This window comes from Megalobrama amblycephala, linkage group LG16 (assembly GCF_018812025.1).
Source record: "Megalobrama amblycephala isolate DHTTF-2021 linkage group LG16, ASM1881202v1, whole genome shotgun sequence".
NCBI lineage: Eukaryota > Metazoa > Chordata > Actinopteri > Cypriniformes > Xenocyprididae > Megalobrama > Megalobrama amblycephala.
In genome coordinates, this window is record NC_063059.1 from 27,395,832 (window position 1) to 27,416,750 (window position 20,919).

General features: G+C 36.3%; 1 protein-coding gene across 1 annotated transcript in view; it reads right to left on the reverse strand.

Moving 5' to 3' along the window:
* si:dkeyp-9d4.3 (caskin-1) overlaps positions 1 to 20,919 on the reverse strand; it is a 63,411-nt gene that overhangs the window by 25,789 nt on the left and 16,703 nt on the right. The window contains exons 2-5 of the mRNA XM_048161368.1: positions 5,720 to 5,771; positions 2,374 to 2,471; positions 1,953 to 2,098; positions 1,771 to 1,866 (exon numbers count right to left, since the gene is read on the reverse strand). Of these exons, the coding sequence (XP_048017325.1) occupies positions 1,771 to 1,866; positions 1,953 to 2,098; positions 2,374 to 2,471; positions 5,720 to 5,771 (392 nt within the window). The remainder of the gene's footprint in view (positions 1 to 1,770; positions 1,867 to 1,952; positions 2,099 to 2,373; positions 2,472 to 5,719; positions 5,772 to 20,919) is intronic.

The following is a 20,919-nucleotide window of genomic DNA, read 5'->3' on the forward strand; positions in this document are numbered from 1 at the left end:
TTGTGGTAAACAGAAGCTCAAGCATGTTCGCTTGACATATGATGAACCATTGAGGTTCATTCTTGTGTTACGCAGCACGTCTGAGCTTCTGCAAGAGGTTTATTCTCGTGCGTCAAGCAGGTTCGGTTGAGCTTCTGTTTCTGTCTGCTTTCCAATGTTTATATGTGAATAAAAGCCTAAATTAAATCTGTTCATCATATAAAGCGATCGAGTCTCCTCACAAAGTTTGGACTAAACCGCTCAATTCATATGGATTAGTTTTATGATCTCTTTATGAACTTTTTGAAGCGTCAAAGTGTCAGTTGCGTAGCTGTCTATGGAGGGACAGAAAGTTCTCAGATTTCATCAAAAAGATCTTGATTTGTGTTTCAAATATGAATGAAAGTCTATGAGGGTGAGTAAATGGTGACAGAATTTTCATTTTTGGTGAACTAACCCTTTAAACAGCTGACTTGTTGTCTAGCTCCCTTATCAGGCAATGACTTTGTAGGCAGTGTTTGCGCACAAAGGTATCTCACGAAATTGATTTCGGACAGACTTCTGAGACAGCGTAACAGTTTAATGATCTACAGCAAAACAGAGCGAACTTTGGTAAAAACTAAGCATATATTTAATTACTGCCGGTGCTCAAAGTGGGCCGGTACAGACCGGTACTTCTCTATTTTCTAAGTTGCACGTATGGAAGCCCACTATGCCCTCCCTTTTTCAGCGTTTTGAAACGAGCATCGGGAGTACCGGCATTTTTTTCCCCCACTGATTACTGCAATAGAAATTTCTCGGTAGAAATGACATCAGAAGTGGAAAACATTGGCCAAAACTTACATTTACACACAAACTGAGCACCAACTGCATCTTTTAGATGCCATCTTTATTATTTAGCTTGACTATCACAGAATGGAAAGCACAGGATTGCGGGATATCAAAGGCAGCGAAGGATACATCTATGCTGCCTTTAAAAATGAATCAGATGAAGGTATCTCAGGAGACAGGAAGTGAAGCTAACACTGGATTCGGACGTGCCTTAATGCCTTCCTACCTTGGAATGCATCCTCTGAAGGCAGCATTTTTAAGTTTTTCGGACACAGCAATGAATGATCTCAAAGAACTGAATAATCCAGTTGCAATGGTTAAAATGTGAAGATTATCAGTGAATAATGATTAAACTTTGCTCTGTTTTTCACACAAAATGATAAGGGTTAATAAGATTTGAAATAAAGTGTACATGGACATTTACAATACAATTATGGTTATTTTGCATGAAACGACGGGATTTCAAATTATTAAATTAACAAAAAGAGATAATAATCAAATAAATGAAGACATTAATGCATAAATAAATATATAAATAAGTGAACAAGGAAATTTGAAATGATTAAATAAACATAAATAAATAAATACGTACATACATACTTCAGTTTACATGAAAATAGCATCAAGTACAATTTTAAAAATTCTACTTTTGTTCCCAGGAAGAAAAAAAAAAAGTCATACAGGTTTAGAGCAATGTGAGTTTGTAAATAATGACAGAATATTAATTTTAAGTGAACTACACCTTTAACAAAACCCAAGTCTGAATTAACTGTTATGGAATAGTCTCTTGTGCTCATTTGCAAGCAGTGGAAACCGGGGTGTGAGAGCATATGGGGCTTCCTACATTTGGCTGAGAACGTGAGTAGAGGTGTAGTTCCCACAGGGAAGCACTGCTTCTCGTCCATCTATCACAAACCCCTGCGTACATGCAGACAGACACACAAACACAGCGTAACTGACCGTGACTCGTCCAAATTCGCAGGCCAAGTCTAGAGGGGTTTTCCCAGCGTGGTCTCTGAGGCAGGGGTTCGACTGATGTTGGAGCAGCATCTCACTCTGCAAACACACACAGTACAGCACAGTACAGTGAGTATGTGTGTGTGTGTGTGTGTACAGCTGACTGTTTATGTGCATTTACTCACTCCCTCATAATGGCCGTGTTGTGATGCGAGGTGTAAAGGGATCTGTCCCTCATCTGATTGGCTGTTGACTGATGACCCGGCCTTGAGCAGCATTTTCATGGGCTCACACTTGCCCTGCCAAGCAGCGTAATGTAAGGGCCGCATGCCTTCAGAAAAAAAAGGACGGTAGTTTGAATGAAAAACAAATGCACTACTATTCAAAAGTGTGGGGACAGTATTTTTTCTTTTTAAATAGAAATTAGAAAACAATTGTTTTAAATCGTATTCAAATAAATACACCCTTGGTGAGAATAAGAGACCTTTCAAAAATATTTCAATGGTAGTCTAGGGATGCAAGTAACAACAAGTATATTAAGTAAATACTATGCATATTGTACATATGAGACAGTTGCTAATAAAAAGGTACTGTGTGTGTTTGTACCATTCTGGTCTTTGATGTCAACGACGGCTTGTGACTCGAGCAAAAGTGCAATCAGCTCCACGTTACCATTAAGAGCAGCATGATGCAGGGCAGATAACCTATAAAACGAAAGCACACAAACACACTATGCATTAATCAGTTCTAGTGACGTATAGAATCTGCACAGGTTTCTAAGGTGGAAAACTTTGAAATAGATTTAAATATGGTAAAATGTTAAATTAAGAAGAATCTTTTGGTATAAGAAACATCATATGGCTAAAGTACTATACCATTAAATGACTCAAATTTAATACAAGACGTTATTTGTTACAATAAGAGTGGTTGGGTGCAATTGTAAGAAATTCGCTGCCAATTTCTGTCACATAAGGAGGAAAAAGTCATGCTTTTAGTAAATAATAATTATGTCAAAGTGGTATTATCATTGCATTTAAACATATTAAAGGTGCCCTAGAATCAAAAATTGAATTTACCTTGGCATAGTTGAATAACAAGAGTTCAGTACATGGAAAAGACATACATTGAGTTTCAAACTCCATTGTTTCCTCCTTCTTATGTAAATTTCATTTGTTTAAAAGACCTCCGGAAAACAGGCGAATCTCAACATAACACCGACTGTTGGTCATTAAAATGTATGCCCCCAATATTTGCATATGCCAGCCCATGTTCAAACCATTAGACAAGGGCAGCCAGTATTAACGTCTGGATCTGTGCACAGCTGAATCATCAGACTAGGTAAGCAAGCAAGGACAACAGCGAAAAATGGCAGATGGAGCAATAATAACTGACATGATCCATGATATCATGATATTTTTAGTGATATTTGTAAATTGTCTTTCTAAATGTTTCGTTAGCATGTTGCTAATGTACTGTTAAATGCGGTTAAAGTTACCATCGTTTATTACTGTATTCACGGAGACAAGAGAGCCGTCGCTATTTTCATTTTTAAACACTTGCAGTCTGTATAATTCATAAACACAACTTCATTCTTTATAAATCTCTACAGCAGTGTGTAATGTTAGCTTTAGACACGGAGCACTATCAAACTCATTCAAAATCAAATGTAAACATCCAAATAAATACTATACTCACATGATCCGAAGCATGCATGCAGCATGCATGATGAACATCTTGTAAAGATCTGTTTGAGGGTTATATTAGCTGTGTGAACTTTGTTTATGCACTGTATTATAGTCGAGAGCTCAAGGGCAGGGAGCGCGAGATTTAAAGGGGCCGCAGCCTGAATCGGTGCATAGTTAATGATGCCCCATTTATTAAAAAAAAATCTATGGGGTATTTTGAGCTGAAACTTCACAAACACATTCAGGGGACACCTTAGACTTTTATTACATCTTGTGAAAGAACGTTCTACGGCACCTTTAAGTAATACTTATCAATATTATTGAATAGTTTTCACCTTTATTTGGTACTAAATCTTTTAGCATCTGTCATTCATGTAAACTTCAAACCAACAACCTAGAGATTAGATAGATATTACTATGCATTCAAAGACAATAGAAGTTCAGGCAGCAGAAGAAAAGTACTGGAGTTCTCAAAATCTTTCTGACTCTCAAAAAGTTTCTGATTAATGTTCTCTTTAAGTCATTCATTTTTCAACTGTGCATGTGTCCTGAAATTTGAAGAAATTGTCCCCGAATTTACCTCTACTATACTTTTATTGATTCTATTTAGAATAGCTAAAAATAATGACATTTTTATGTTGAACAACCTGCATCAACGTGTATTTAAAATGCAATTAAATAAGGAAAAACATGGTGTGTAGAACTTGTGAGCAGAAACAGGGAGTGAATGACAGGCGTTTCTATTCTGCAGAAAATCTTGAGGTGAATATGTGTGTCTACTAATTTCTAGGCCTGTTCTTATTATGTGGTCAAGATATGTTCTTCAAAATAGCTTATATGTCCTCCTTATAATACCCCGATCCTAATATATCAGTTCTTATTTCCAATCCAAGTGCTTTGAAGTGTGCATATATGCTTTAAAAAAGGTTGCCATTTGTTTTGGAAGTCTCCTACAATAGGTTTACATGCATCCAAGGTGAAAAAAAAAAAACACATAATTTTCTCACAATATACATTGCAGCATAACCTCTTTTCTCATACAGTCTGAATTGGTTTTATTTTATTTTCATACTGAAAAAAATTGTTAATTAACTCAATTTACCATGATGCACTTTGATCTTTGAAACTTTGCAGACCTTTTACACTCACAGGCAGCTATATAATTATTATATATTACTATATCCGAAAAAGCACTTTATGTGAGGAACAGATAAGTAATTTTTCAATGGAGTCATATTGGGTACTTTAAGACTTGTGCGTAACTTTTTAGAGAGTCCCTAATCGGTCTTCGCTGCAGCTCAACTCTGCCACTTTACTCCGATCCCTCACTGTCTAACTGAGCAGGAGGCTATGACCTACTTCCATGAGTAAGAGATTTTTCTCCCCAAACCACGTGTGTACACACACACACACACATCTCTCTCTCCTACTCTAGTAACTTCACTGCAACATTTTAATAACAACACACCTCTGCTTTAACTGTAATCTGCACTGTAGGAATCTTGGGAATTCATACAAAAGTTAATTTAACATCATAACTGACTGTCCACTAGATAATTTAACCATGAACTCAAAATAGACTGCATGGTACTGATCACTCATAGTTTTCCCTCCAACCACCTAATGGCCTTTTCAGTATATAACGTGCACTTTTCAAAAATAAATCAATTGCTGATGAATAAAACAAAGTACTGCCCTATTTCACCTGGAAATAAGTTACATTAAAGCTGTGTCTCATTTCGAAGGCTGCGTCCTCCGGAGGTCACATTTGATGGCTCCATATGTCATTGAGGCGGTCTCATGTAAGAAAAGTAACCATTAGATTGCAAAGTAAGAAAGAAATTACAGTATTTTACACCTCAATTTTATTATGGTTACTTTTCTTAAATAAGACATCCTTGATGACAATGCAGACTTCAAATGCAACCTCCAGAGGACGCAGCCTCCAAAATGAGACGCAGCTACACTGTAAAAAAGAATTGTTGGTTCATCTTAAAAAAGTAAGTTACCTGGTTGCCTTAAAATTTTGAGTTCATTGAAATTTTAAAATTTGAGTTAATACATTGAAGGTGATTATGATTCAATCTAAGTTGATTTGACAAAAGAAAAAAATGTTATGATAACAAATCATTAAAATTATATTTTACAGTGTATTGCTTCCTTTGCACTGGCCACTGAAAAGCCCATATCAGCTGATCACGACTTAATTTAGTTGATGGACATCATGTGTGAGTATGTGATGTCACTGTAGTATAGATGAAACTCACCCGTCTGTGTCCTGGAAATTCACATTCACCTTCTTAGCAGCACCCAGGAGCTCTGCAGGAGGAAACGGAACGTTTAGAACTCTAAAACATTCTTGGTCAGACATAAACATAATGCAATGATTACATATGAAAAGATGGCACAACAAATAGTCAATCATAATAGGAATGCTTTGTGTTTACTTTTAATAAATAATAATAATTAAATAATAATAATAATAATTGTATAACTAGTATAAATAAATTTTTTAATGAAGTGTTCTTCCACCTTGTCATCTAAAATAAAATGTTTTAAATATAATACTTATAAATATGCATCTCAAACACTGATCATTTTTAATGGTTCTGGAAATATTCACATGATTAAATGTTAATGTGTATTTAATGCTGAAAAATTACAAAAATCACACATAAAATTGCACTTTAAAGGTGCCATCGAATTAAAAATTGAATTTATATTGGCATAGTTGAATAACAAGAGTTCAGTACATGGAAAAGACATACAGTGAGTCTCAAACTCCATTGTTTCCTCCTTCTTATATAAATCTCATTTGTTTAAAAGATCTCCGAAGAACAGGCGAATCTCAACATAACAGCGACTGTTACATAACAGTCGGGATCATTAATATGTACGCCCCCAATATTTGCATATGCCAGCCCATGATCGAGGCATTACACAAGGGCAGAACGTCTGGATCTGTGCACAGCTGAATCATCAGACTAGGTAAGCAAGCAAGGACAACAGCGAAAAATGGCAGATGGAGCAATAATAACTGACATGATCCATGATAACATGATATTTTTAGTGATATTTGTAAATTGTCTTTCTAAATGTTTCGTTAGCATGTTGCTAATGTACTGTTAAATGTGGTTAAAGTTACCATCGTTTCTTACTGTATTCACGGAGACAAGAGCCGTCACTATTTTCATTTTTAAACACTTGCAGTCTGTATTATGCACAAACACAACTTCATTCTTTATAAATCTCTCCAACAGTGTAGCATTAGCCGTTAGCCACGGAGCACTATCAAACTCATTCAGAATCAAATGTAAACATCCAAATAAATACAATACTCACATGATCCGATGCATGCATGCAGTATGCATGATGAACACTTTGTAAAGATCCATTTTGAGGGTTATATTAGCTGTGTGAACTTTGTTTATGCACTGTTTAAGGCAAGCGCGAGCTCCGGGGGCGGAGAGAGCGCGAGCATTTAAAGAGGCCGCAGCATGAATCGGCGCATTTCTAATTATGCCCCAAAATAGGCAGTTAAAAAAATGTATTAAAAAAAAATCTATGGGGTATTTTGAGCTGAAACTTCACAGACATATTCAGGGGACACCTTAGACTTATATTATATCTTGTAAAAAAAACGATCGATGGAACCTTTAAGTTATGACAGTGGCTATTTACACTAAGTGAAAATAGCATATTTTCTTAGTGATAGATGTTATTTACACTAGGTTAAAATAGCGATAGATTCTATTTACACCATGTAAAGTATCAGTTCTTTCTTTGCAATAAGAGTAAATAGTAATTAGATGCAATAATATCATAGAGTGTAAATGATTATATTTACTAAAATTATTAAATAGATGCTGCCTTATTGGGAGAATAAAAACCCTCCCTTCACCTTCCCTTAACCCTACCCAATAAACGCTTTTCAATTTCCTCTTTTAGAACATTATTTTCATTTTTATTGAAAATAAATGCGAGCTTGGCAAAAGGCAGATTCGAACCCGCGTCGATCGCATTAAAAGCCAGATCTGTGAGCCTTATTTGCTACTGCTGCACCACTGATGTTGAATTCTGGGTGTCTTTTTTTTAAAACTTAAGTGGCCCAACGAGACATTAGTGGGCGGAGCTAGTGTAAATAGTGTTTGCCAACAAGGGACGCTATTTGCAAATAGACACTCTTTTAAGTTATATGAATATAATCCAATTTAAAAGGCATTCTTAATTCCTTTATGAATTATGTCATACTTTTGTAAGGAACTATCTGGGTTTTGTTTCTGTTTGGGTGAGTTTTGCATGCAATTAGTTCTGTTTCATGTGTTTTCAGTTGGTTTCCTTGGTTATTCATTGTTTGATTATCAGATATGCCTGTTGTTCATTTTGTTGATTGGTTTGTTCTGTGTATTTAGGCCTGATTTTCATTCTGTTCTTTGTCAGTTCTCATCGTACGGTTGTTCTGTTCCTGTTTCTGAGTATTTTGAGTTGTGTTTAACATATATTGACACTGCTTCAAATAGATCCTTTCCTCTCATTTGTGCAACCCTTTGACAACTTTAAAGCATGATCCTAATTAGCAGGTATAAAATACCTTCCCACCATGTTTATATTGAGGACTAAGGTCAAAGGGAGAAGTGGATCAGTCACAGAGGGGATTCCTCTAAGCCAAAGCCAGCAGGTAGAGTTTCCATTCATTAAACTCAAGCAAAACTATTTAATCACAGCTGGTTATAAGCCACCTATTCAAACAATGACATATTACAGTAAAACACTGACGATCCTAATCAAAATCACCAGAGTTCTGCATTAAATTCTGGGTGATATTTCCATCAAATGTCTATGGCTTGATACATTAATCTCCAGATGTATGTGTGTGTGTGTGTGTGTGCTAAATGAAAGTGGTCCAGATGGCAGCCTTCTCAGAGGGTGAGACAGGGGATGGGAATATAGAGATAGACAGAAAGCGAGAGAAATTTAAAATGCAGAAAAAATATCACTAAATGGTGAAATAAACAACCTGTATGTGTGTGTGCTGCTCATTTGACCTTAATAGCAGTCTTATTCTACTAAACATGCTTAAGAAGCTATTCATTATGTATAAATTATATTATTATTCATATTGGCTGATCGCAGCCTAATCAATTATGCTTACGCGGTGGTGATGATGAGGAATTAGTTCATTAATTTCCCTATTCAACATTATCTCTTGAAAACAGTAAATTAATAGATACGTAATTAGTGCACATTTAATATACGACAACTAATTAAGCATCTCATTTTCGACAAACGCACTCCCAGGCATTCAATCTTCCCAGACATTCAATCTAAGGCACCTTCAAAATCACTACGGAATGCAATGAGAAAACGCAAATGAGCATTTCCATGACGACTCAATGTCACTGTGATGCTAATTAGAGGATGTGACAGAAATACCATGGCAACTCCTCACCTGGAGTTGCTATGCAGTGTTTCTCTAGTAACGGTGGTGATGGTATCACGATATATGAAGAAGTTAAGGGCAGAAACATACATTTTGCATACATACAAACAGGTGCACATACAGTCACACTCCATGGGGTGTTTTGGAACTCAGTTATAATCCTTCCATGTGATAAATTATTCATACCATTATCACTGCAACCTCAATGGTGCCTGTTGCTATGGAAACATTGACCTTAACCATGACAATAACAATCAGTGTTGCCCAGCTCCTGCTCACAAGCGCACAAAACATTCTTTAATACTCATCTTCCTTTGGATCTTCTTTCAATAATGCATTCAGTGTATTCACAGCAGACCCAGCTGGAGTGTTTGCAAGACTTGGAAATCTACAAAAGGTTAAAGGTTAAGATGATATAATCCATCATCTGTCATGGCAAAATGCTGAAATCATATTTTTCCTCTGAAACTCAACAAGACTTCTCCCCAAGTAATGCTCAAAAAGAACTCAAATCCTTGGCATTATATTGGCATACAGTTTACGGCCTTTTAAAGGATTAGTTCACCCATGAATGAAAAACTTGATATCATTTACTCACCATCACGTCGTTCCAAACTCTTGCTTCCATGGAGCACAAAATGAAATGTTTAGCGGAATGTCTGAGCTGCTTTATTCATTATAATGGAAATGCCAAGATGTGCATAAAAGTTAAAAAAAATGTGAAAATGCATAAATTACACTTAACTGAGGCGGATACTTTTTTTTATCCGATAAGACAACATGCCCATAAACTATGATGGAAACATGTTTACCGAATAAATTTCATTGCACAGCATCTCAGATGTTGGTTTGGTCATTCTGAAATGCCTGAGCCAAAATCTGTCATCAGAATGATTTGGTTTAATTACAAAGTTTATTGTGTTTTGTCTGAGAGCTCTGAGAGACAAGACATTTATGATGGAGGAAAAAAAGAGCCACAGTGGCTTCCCTGACTGCAGCAACTTCCATTTTTATTACAGATATGTTGTGCCAATTTCCCAGGAAGTGGCGATTTATTTCTGGAAATGCTGCTTTATTTGCAAAAGTTTTATGCGATATTCCAATTTTGCGCACAAGTAAGGTAATGTTTTTGGACTTAAGTAGGTATTACAGCAAGACAGCCATCATGACATGAACCAGTTAAGTTCATTAGCTATGCAGTGCACTGATAAATCAGAAAGTCACAGCTGGGAAACATTAAAAAGTGCTCTCATAGTTCCTAATAAGCCTACAGTCTCTCACTGCAGCAATCCAAGTATAGCACTCAGACCCTCTGATTACCCATGAATCTGTACTTTCTCTGGCTTTTGAATATCAGTCTCTTCACCACATGAAATCAAGACAGTTGAAACATCCAGCCAATAGGAGGCCACCGGCTGCTCCATCTTTAACAAAAAGCACCTGTAGCATGGCAATTTCATGATTTCGTGCTACAAATAGTGGATAAAATTTAGATGCCCTCATTGCCCTCTATTAATGGTGAAGGAGCTGTATTGCTTTTTTTTATTATTAAATTAGACAAAGTTAGGCTGTGGGCCAGAGAAACCATATGGGTAATTGTTTTTGCATTTACAATTGGCACTGCTAGTTACACAGAAATGACACACTTCACTTTCAAAATGCACAGTTTTTGTCAAGCCTGTTCTGAACTTTCTAATCCAGCTCCAGTGCTGCATGATAGCCTATAAATTACCTCACACCTTGTTAACATTTAGTGCTATTGTGCTTAATGTGGTCTCTAGTTCTCAAGAAAAGGGGATAATCGTTGCAATAAAGCAGCAGTTTTAAAGCCCTTATATTATACTTCATTTTGTTACTAATTAAGTAATCAATTCATTGACAGCCTACGACACATTCGCCTAGACAAGTATGTGACTGACATCAGCTCCACAATCACAGATCAATTCTAGAGCACATGCGCAGCCCGCAGGATCTAACTAGATCCGAATGACAGTAATGTATCAGTATATTGATACTTCACTGTAATTCACCCGATGTGGCTTACAATAGGAACATTATGGATAAATGCTAATCAGTGTACAAGGACGCTTTAGGTTATTAAGGACCAGTGTTATTATAGTTAACTAAAACTAAAACCATTAAAAAAGGAAATAAAATAAATGTAAACTAAAATAAAATAAAATATATATAAAAAAAACCTTTCAAAATATTTTATTTAGGTTGGTTGCCAGGGAATATTTTCATTTAGTTTAATGTGATGCTAAAATAACTAAAAGTGAAATAAAAATAAAAACTTTGTAGACCTTTTATAGTCACAAACACACACACAAGGTAATATTCAAAAATAATAATAATAATAATAATAATAATAATAATAGGGATCTAGAATGTTTTAAGTGTTATAGTGTTATGTAACCAAATTGCAAACAAAATGCAACATTGTAAAAATGTTTTGTGCTTTCTGGGTATTATTCGTATAGAAAACATGATTTTCTTTTTTTCCCCCTTAAACTGTCAGATTAATTAATTATAAAGGTTAAATAATTATATAATAATGGTATCCTTATTAATAACTTGCTCATAACTTGTTTGCCTGTGCATCTAATGGTATAAATCAGCTGTTTTATGGGTAACACTTTACAATAAGGTTCATTTGTTAACATTAGTTAAAGTGCCCCAATTATGTTATTTTAACGGTTCTTAATTCTGTTTTGGAGGTCTCCTATAACAGTTTTACATGCATCAAAGGTTAAAAACTGCTTTCATTTTCTCATAATATACATTGCACATAATCACATTTTTCAATGATTCTCAAACGACTCGTTCGATGCTTCAGTCTCTCTAAATCTCTCCTTTCCGCGAGCCTGCTCTGCTCTGATTGGCCAGACGGCCCAGTCTGTTGTGATTGGTCTACAGCTTACAGCGCGTGCAGAAACAAACACCCATTACCATAACTGATTCAGCTCCAGAGGCTTCCTAAAGCTCAGTAATTGTGTAAAGACCGTAACGATGGCGTTGATTTTACCATATCAATCCGAGTGCAAGTCCGATGATGAAACATTGGAAGAACTAGTTATTCAACCAGAACCTTCATTGCAAGAACGACTTGAGCAGGACGTTTCTCAGTGATACACTACACCGTTTGACGTTCATCATGAGATGTTGGAACTGTAATTCCTCTACATCAGCATTAACAAGTGTATGTCCATCAACAAACCAATGTGCACATGTGGGAACTTTCATTGGCCCAAGAGGACATTTGACTGACATGTAACGCAACCAAACACAGTTAGTTTTGTTCCCCGTCACGTTTAGGGGCGTGAAAATGTAAAGTTGAACAACAGACCAGATTGCATCTAATAAGTTGTTCATTCAAAAATGTTGTGCAAGTTTACTGCAACAATGGAGCCGCGAACTTCACATACTTTTGAAAATCCAGCATTTAGTTGATCCTGGTAAGCGCTCATTGTCACAACACACAACGGCTTTCTTCTTGCATGAGGGGCTTGGCGTCACGGCATTTGTTTCCAGGTGGACCGTTAAAGAACACAATACACACGTCTCCCGGACATCCTGTAGAATTCAACAAACCAGATGACGACTTCGAAAATCCTGAAGCGTTTCCAGTTAAATGTGCCATATGCATCAGATGTTCAGCCAGCAGTCCGCGTGGGCGTGACGTCTGAGGCTGAGACTAGCCGAGCACTAACATGAATGACTGATGTAACATTAAAGTTTGTAAAAAAAATCTTGCTCCATCCTTTGTCATTACTCAAAATAGTGAGAACGACAGACAATCTACATTAATGGAAACAATTTTAAGCAATATATTATTTGTTGTTTTAGCCCATGTTTGAGTCAAATATGGACAAACCCTAGTCTGGCTATCACCAGACCAAGCTCAATTTAAAATTGAATATTCGTCTGGGGAGTTTGCTATGTATTTCCTACTGCACAAGAGGCATGATCAACGAGCATTAGTCATGCAATTGGATAGTCCTTCAACCAATCAGATCAACGATCCGGGTGACGTACTTTGCAGAGCGATGCGAAAACTCCAGACAGGTTTACCGTGTGTTTCAATCAGCTCCCTAGTTCAGTAGTCAGGGCACTGATCAGGGAATCAGCCACATTCACTTGCATGATATACTGATTCACGACCTAGGGAACTAGGGAGCTGATTGAGACGCAGGTTTAGTTTGTATTGGTTTGTAGCATTGATCCGCGGTTTGCAGAAGCAGCAATGGCATCGAGCGATTTTTGCAGGTTGTGCAAAAAAACATGAAAGTGATCGGTATTTACACCCACTCGAGCAATTTGTTTGCTAACTAAAGAAGTCATTCAGCATCGTCGAGAGTTTAAAAGGCGACTCTGATACTGTTCTGGTTCAGTGTAAATGAACGCGGAATATAGCCGCCCTAAACTACGTCAATGTTATGACAACCAAAAAGAATTCCAGTCAGCTCAGGCGGCGCGAGATTCAAGAAGCAGGGAGACGAAACATATAGAGCAAATAATAAAAATATTGTCTACCATTAAGGGGCATTGAAGTAAAAGAGTCCTGTACTCACATCGTGAAGCAAACCACCAGAATAACAGCAGAGAATCGTCGTGTGTCATTAATCGCCGTTTGTAATCTTCCTATGAAGAGACTGTCGGATCAACGCTCTGCTACATTTCTCTCAGATAAGGTAAATGCTTAACACAATCGGCGTCACTGTGATTGTGCATTGTTATTTTGGAGAGACGGGTAGATCAGATAGAGTTTGAAAGCTGCTTGCCGTCGCTTCTCTATCGTCATCGTGTTATACCCGCCAATAGCGAGCAAGGTGGATAAGCCAGTCTGTGATTGGTTCCCGCAAAAGTGTAACAGCGCAGTAGAAATGAATGCACGGGTTTCCAGACTGAGTTGCAGAGCGAAATCAAATCGCCGGCAGATCAGGCTGGGTTTACCCAGACTAGACAAACCCAACTGTTGGGTTTAAAATTTTAATTTAAAAATATAAACCAACTGTTGGGCTTGTCCATATTTGACCCAAACATGGGCTGAAACAACCCAGCATTATTTAGAGTGTAGTGGGCCACAGATGATTAGCAGAAGTATTTCAGTAAGACAGTGATAACATGAGTTAGCCAGTTAGCTGGAGACCTAGCATAATATAAAACATATAACTATGCATTTTGAACACCCAGTATAAAATATACACATCAATAATTAATCATACTTACAGGTTGTGATTCTGAGGAGAAAGTTGGTCCAAATAAAGTGGCTTTTGTCCTATATTTAATGGCGTTTTAGACCTCATCGAGATTTGAGAAGCAATCATGAAAATGTTATTCTGCTGTTGTATTGCTGTAGTAATTTTAAAGGTGCCATCGAATTGAAAATTGAATTTACCTCGGCATAGTTGAATAACAAGAGTTCAGTACATGGAAATGACATACAGTGAGTCTCAAACTCCATTGTTTCCTCCTTCTTATATAAATCTCATTTGTTTAAAAGACCTCTGGAAAAATCGAATCTCAACATAACAACGACTGTTACGTAACAGTCGGGATCATTAATATGTACACCCCCAATATTTGCATATGCCAACTCATGATCGAGGCATTACACAAGGGCAGCCAGTATTAACGTCTGGATCTGTGCACAGCTGAATCATCAGACTAGGTAAGCAAGCAAGGACAACAGCGAAAAATGGCAGATGGAGCAATAATAACTGACATAATCCATGATAACATGATATTTTTAGTAATATTTGTAAATTGTCTTTCTAAATGTTTCGTTAGCATGTTGCTAATGTACTGTTAAATGTGGTTAAAGTTACCATCGTTTCTTACTGTATTCACGGAGACAAGAGTCGTCGCTATTTTCATTTTTAAACACTTGCAGTCTGTATAATGCATAAACACAACTTCATTCTTTATAAATCTCTCCAACAGTGTAGCATTAGCCGTTAGCCACGGAGCACTATCAAACTCATTCAGAATCAAATGTAAACATCCAAATAAATACCATACTTACGCGATTAGACATGCTGCATGACGAACACTTTGTAAAGATCCATTTTGAGGGTTATATTAGCTGTGTGAACTTTGTTTATGCAATGATAGAGTCGAGAGCTCGGGAGGGGGCGGAGAGCGCGAGCAATTAAAGGGGCCGCAGCCTGAATCGGCGCATTTCTAATTATGCCTCAAAATAGGCAGTTAAAAAAATTAATAAAAAAAAATCTATGGGGTATTTTGAGCTGAAACTTCACAGACATATTCAGGGGACACCTTAGACTTATATTACATCTTGTTAAAAAAAATGTTCGATGGCACCTTTAACCACTGACTCTTCATATCCTCATCCTTTGGGAGTGTTTACAAAGAGAATTAGCTTTTGCTGAGCAGAAAACAGCGCCTTCTCGACATGTTCACAACACGAACCAGCTACAGCGTTTGAGGACGGTTCAAAGACGTTGTTCGCAGACAGCCAATGAAGGCAGGCATTAGGCAAATCTGTTACTTTGTGATGTGTGGCCATCAGAGAAGTGAGATTCGAATTCCTAACGGCTCGTTTAGGCAGTTCAGAGTCGATTCTTTCTTTTGAGAGACAATAACTTTATTGTGCACTTTTGACTTCACAACTTTGCAGATCGATTACATTTACAGACAGCTACGTTACACATTCCATGAAAGATAATATTCGAAAAAGCATAATAGGGGCACTTTAATGTATTAACTAACATGAACTAACCATGAGAAATACATTTGTTACTGTATTTGTTCATCTTTGTTAACGTTAATTAATAAAAATACAGCTGTTAATAGTTTGTTCATGTTATTTCACAATGCATTAACTAATGTTAACAAGTACAACTCTTTATGTATTAGTAAACGTTGAAATTAACATTAACATAGATTAATAAATGCTGTAGAAGTGCGGTTCATTATTAGTTCATGTTAACTAATGTTATTAAATAATGTTAACTAATGAACCTTATTGTAAAGTGTTACTGTTTTATGTTTGAAAACTTCAGTGTTTGTGTGTTAGTGTGAAGAAACGTTACATTTGATACTCAAGAACCTCGCAACGTTCAACATTCCAGTCAGATGCAACATTAATCTGTCAAGCTGCATGATATTGATGCTATACGCGGGATAGGGTGAACACAGAACATGACTTACTGAGCTTCAAATCCCCTGCAGGGACGAGTCTAAGACTTATCCAGCCTTATCTCTGGTTATGAAGATACAGTGAAGGATACAACACAAGTTCAATACAAAAGAGGTGACAAGAGCTGCAAACCTTTCATGGAACTGACATCAAGGTTAATATTCACAATTCAGGATTAGATTAAGGTTACACAAGTGTACTCCCCCAAGAGGAAATGGAAAGGGAGTATAATTTATAGTAGATGATAAGGTTCGCTCTGGAGATGTGATATGCTTTACGGGTGAATCTCACTAAACCTGTCAAGAGCGTGGGTACATGTCACAACAAAATCAAAAAGAAGAAAAAAAAGAACTGATATTTTGCTTTATGAAATTAAAGCCATTAAAACTTTTTGCATTGGGCCATTATTATCATTACAAAGAAACATCAATTGTCAATAATGTAATTTAAAAACTATTATATAAAACTATTATTTAATTTAACTGTAATGAGAATCTAATGCAAAAAGTCTCGTATAAATCTTATTCCCATTAATGTAATGCTAAACAAATTCTATATTATTTCAGTTGTATTCATAATTAATTTAATTTAATTATTTAATTGTAATGAGAATCTAATAAGTATTATTTTAACTCTTATAAATATTCTCATTAATGTAAGGCTAAACAAATTTTATATTATTTCAGTTGTATATATTAACTTAAATTAATTTATTGTAATTATTTTTAATATTATTTATATTATTTCATTTGTAATTATACATTAATATATGATAATTTAATTTTTATTAATTTTTTTTATTTAATTTAATGAGAAAATCAACTTATTTTCTTTATGCAAAATGTAATGTAAAAATACAATCCCTCATTTTAGACTGATGTAAGATTCACCTTTAAAAACATAAACAACTGCACTCAATGGCACAGTGAGTAAATTTATTTGAGTAACCAAACATATAATTCAGAAAGCATGCATATAATAATGGCATTCCACCATGCCTTTTTTTTTTTCTTTTTCTTTTTTAAAGGAAGTAATTTAATCTCTCAGCTCTGGAGCATAATCTGGGACAAGCACAGTAATCTGAACAACACACACACAGAAACACACACACACACACACACACACACACACACACACACACACACACACACATATACACCCCCCCCCCCCCCCATTCTCAGGCTCTAACCCACAGCTATAATTATAGATATTTAATGATTATCATTTTAAGATGACCTGAAAGCATGAGTACTATATATAAGTGGGAAGAATGGCAAAACACATGCTGAACATATCCTGCCACATTTACCACTTTACTCCCTTTGAATTCTGCGAGTTACATTTGGTTCTTTGTGTCAAAGTAAATGTACCACGGTCTCTTCAATACCACCAAAAAAGGACTAGTGTGCACTGCATATTTACACACACTCTCACAATACACACACACAAACCCTCAGCATCCCTCAGCATCATCTAACTCTGTTCAGTTTAAAGCAGCCATGGCCTGAAGCTTGAGCAAGCTGACTGTGAAAGGAAAATGAAAGAGAGAGAGAAACATGGAGAGAACAACAATTTTCTTCCACTAGTTTGGCCTCACATGCCGTACACGTGACTGTCTGTTTCACACTAGACTCTAAAAATACATATGAGGGAAGCCATAGAAAAGAATTTTTCATTTGTAATTTTCTTTAATATCTGAACTGCTCCTCCTAGACAGCAATGAGATTAAAGGGTTAGCTCACCCAAAAATGAAATTTCTGTCATTAAATACTCACCCTCATGTCGTTCCACACCCGTAAGACCTTTGTTCATCTTTGAAACACAAATTAAGATATTTTTGATAAAATCCAAGAGGTATATGACTCGTCCATAGACAGCAATTTAACCACCACTTTCAAGGTCCAGAAAGGTACTAAAGACATCGTTAAAACAGTTGACGTGACTGCAGTGTTTCAACCTTAATTTTATGAAGCGACGAGAATACTTCTTGTGCTCAAAAACAAAACAATAATAACAGGTTTATTCAACAATATCTTCTCTTCTGTGCCATTCTCATACGTTGTTTACGTCCAGCGCTTCCAGGTTCTACGTCAAAACGAAGACTCATTATTGGCCTGCTCCTGCGTCAGCATCACAAGCATGCGTCGTGCTGCTCACATGATCAGCTTTGGCCAATACTGAGCCGGCATTTGGACGTAAACACGCAAGCCTTCACTGTGCTTACTCCGTCAACTGCGTAAGGATAATGTCAGGGAAGAGAAGAGATTGTTGAATAAAGTCATTATTTTTGTTTTGTTTTTGCGCACAAAAAGTATTCTCGTCGCTTCATAAAATTAAGGTTGAACCACTGTAGTCACGTCAACTGTTTTAACAATGTCTTTACTTCCTTTCTGGACCTTGAAAGTGTCCGTTAAAAAGTCATATACCTCTCGGATTTCATCAAAAATACCTTAATTTGAGTTCTGAAGATGAACGGGTGTGGAACGACATGAGGGTGAGTAATTAATGACAGAATTTTCATTTTTGGGTGAACTAACCCTTTAAATAGAGACCTGTTTAAAAAGTTCTCCAGAAAAAAAATGCATTGATAATCAAAAAGATAGCTTTATACTTTTACGTCTCATTTATGTTTCGGCTTAGATAGCTATATCTTGTCCATGTAAATCCAAAAGTTTTTATCCAAACTAGTCACAGTGAGCTTCGGGACATTTTGTCAATTGATTTGGTTTCTATTTCTGAGGTGTTGTGCTGCATAGCCCCGCCCACCAAAAAATCTCATTGGTCCAAAATTCCTTTCCACTCTATAGACCTTATGTAGCCCCGCCCACTTTCAGCGCTGCACTCGTTGTGTTCTGTCTTCCAGTTTGTATTTCCACAGCATGAAGGAAAGATCTTACAAATTTATGAATAAAATCTTCCCAGTCCACTGACATTAATGACATCTGCTTCAAACATTACAATGTTCATGATAACTTTAGTTTACTCTGCAATAAGTTAATCCACTTCACTAGCTAATCTAATTACTCTTCGACAGCGCTGCCAAAGGCTACCGCAAAAATGGAAGAACAAACACAAAATTCTAAAGATGGCTGTGCGCTTGTTTCTCTGGCACATAAGGTCTAAATAGAGTGCAATAGTTGGGTTCCGAATGTGTACAAAAATTAATAATTTACTCCATAGGGGAACTAATTTTTAATAATAACTTTTAAACCGTTAAAGAAAGACCTACTGTGAGCTCTGAGGTTGTTAAAGGGTTAGTTCACCCAAAAATGAAAATTCTGTCATTTATTACTCACCCTCGTGTCGTTCCACACCCGTAAGACCTTCGTTAATCTTCGGAACACAAATTAAGATATTTTAGTTGAAATCCGATGGCTCCGTGAGGCCTCCATAGGGAGCAATGGACACTTCCTCTCTCAAGATCCATAAAGGTACTAAAAACATATTTAAATCAGTTCATGTGAGTACAGTGGTTCAATATTAATATTATAAAGCGACGAGAATATTTTTGGTGAAAAAAAACAAAATAATTTTGGTGAAAAAAACAAAATAACGACTTATTTAGTGATGGCCGATTTCAAAACACTGCTTAATGAAGCATTGGAGCATAAATGAATCAGCGTATAGAATTATGATACGGATCGCGTGTCAAACTGCCAACGGCTGAAATCACGTGACTTTGGCGCTCCGAACAGCAGATTCTATACACTGATTCATTTATGATCCAATGCTTCCTGAAGCAGTGTTTTGAAATCGGCCATCACTATACAAGTCGTTATTTTGTTTTTTTTGGCGCTCCAAAAATATTCTCGTTGCTTTATAATATTAATATTGAACCACTGTACTCACATGAACTGATTTAAATATTTTTTTAGTACCTTTATGGATCTTGAGAGAGGAAATATCATTGCTCCCTATGGAGGCCTCACGGAGCCATCGTATTTCAACTAAAATATCTTAATTTGTGTTCCGAAGATTAACGGGTGTGGAACGGCATGAGGGTAAGTAATAAATGACAGAATTTTCTTTTTTGGGTGAACTAACCCTTTAATCGATGACATATGATTTTGTTGAAGCCATCAGCATTATTTCAACTTCTTATTTCAACAGCATAATTATTGGTGAAAAACTACATTTCCCATGATTCTGCCAAGAAATCTCCACCATCAGAGAATCAACAAATGACAGTGGCCCTACGCTCTCCAAAAATATTTGTAGATGTATACCTATTTTGCAATAAACATAAAATATAGTGATTCTAAAGATTTATAATCAAAATCTTTAAATCAATAGCTTTATATTTCTCCATCATTTTTAATTTGATTACGTCATTTGCAGTGCTTCGTGGGATTGTAGTTCTTTCTCTCAAAAAAGCCTTTATGTACACAGTGTTGTACCATTTTCAAATACATTTTTGCTACGAATCAAAATTTGTAATGTTGTGGTTCACCTCATAGCTAGTTGGCTTGGTTCATGACTCTAACAAAGACTTTTTATAAATCGCTATGGATAAAAAGAATGGGAAAAATACTGGGAAAGTGGAAACTGCTGCACTCTATTAAATGTTAAATATATGCTGATTGGCTGTGAATGTAATTTAATATTACTAACATCCAATTTAACAACAAGAAAAGGAGGCTTCAGATCTCGAGATTTAGCATTACAGTGTTGTCGTGTTCCTCTGGTCATTTCTCGTCACCTCAGGGATTAGCCTACCCCACCAAAAACACACACACACACAGACAAAGAGCCTTAAGAGGATAAAAAAAGGATGTGTAATATGTTGATGCCCAGACACACGGCTCTAGTCTGAGCCAATACAGATGCTCAGCATTGCCACGGTCACTCAATCGACAAATAGTTTT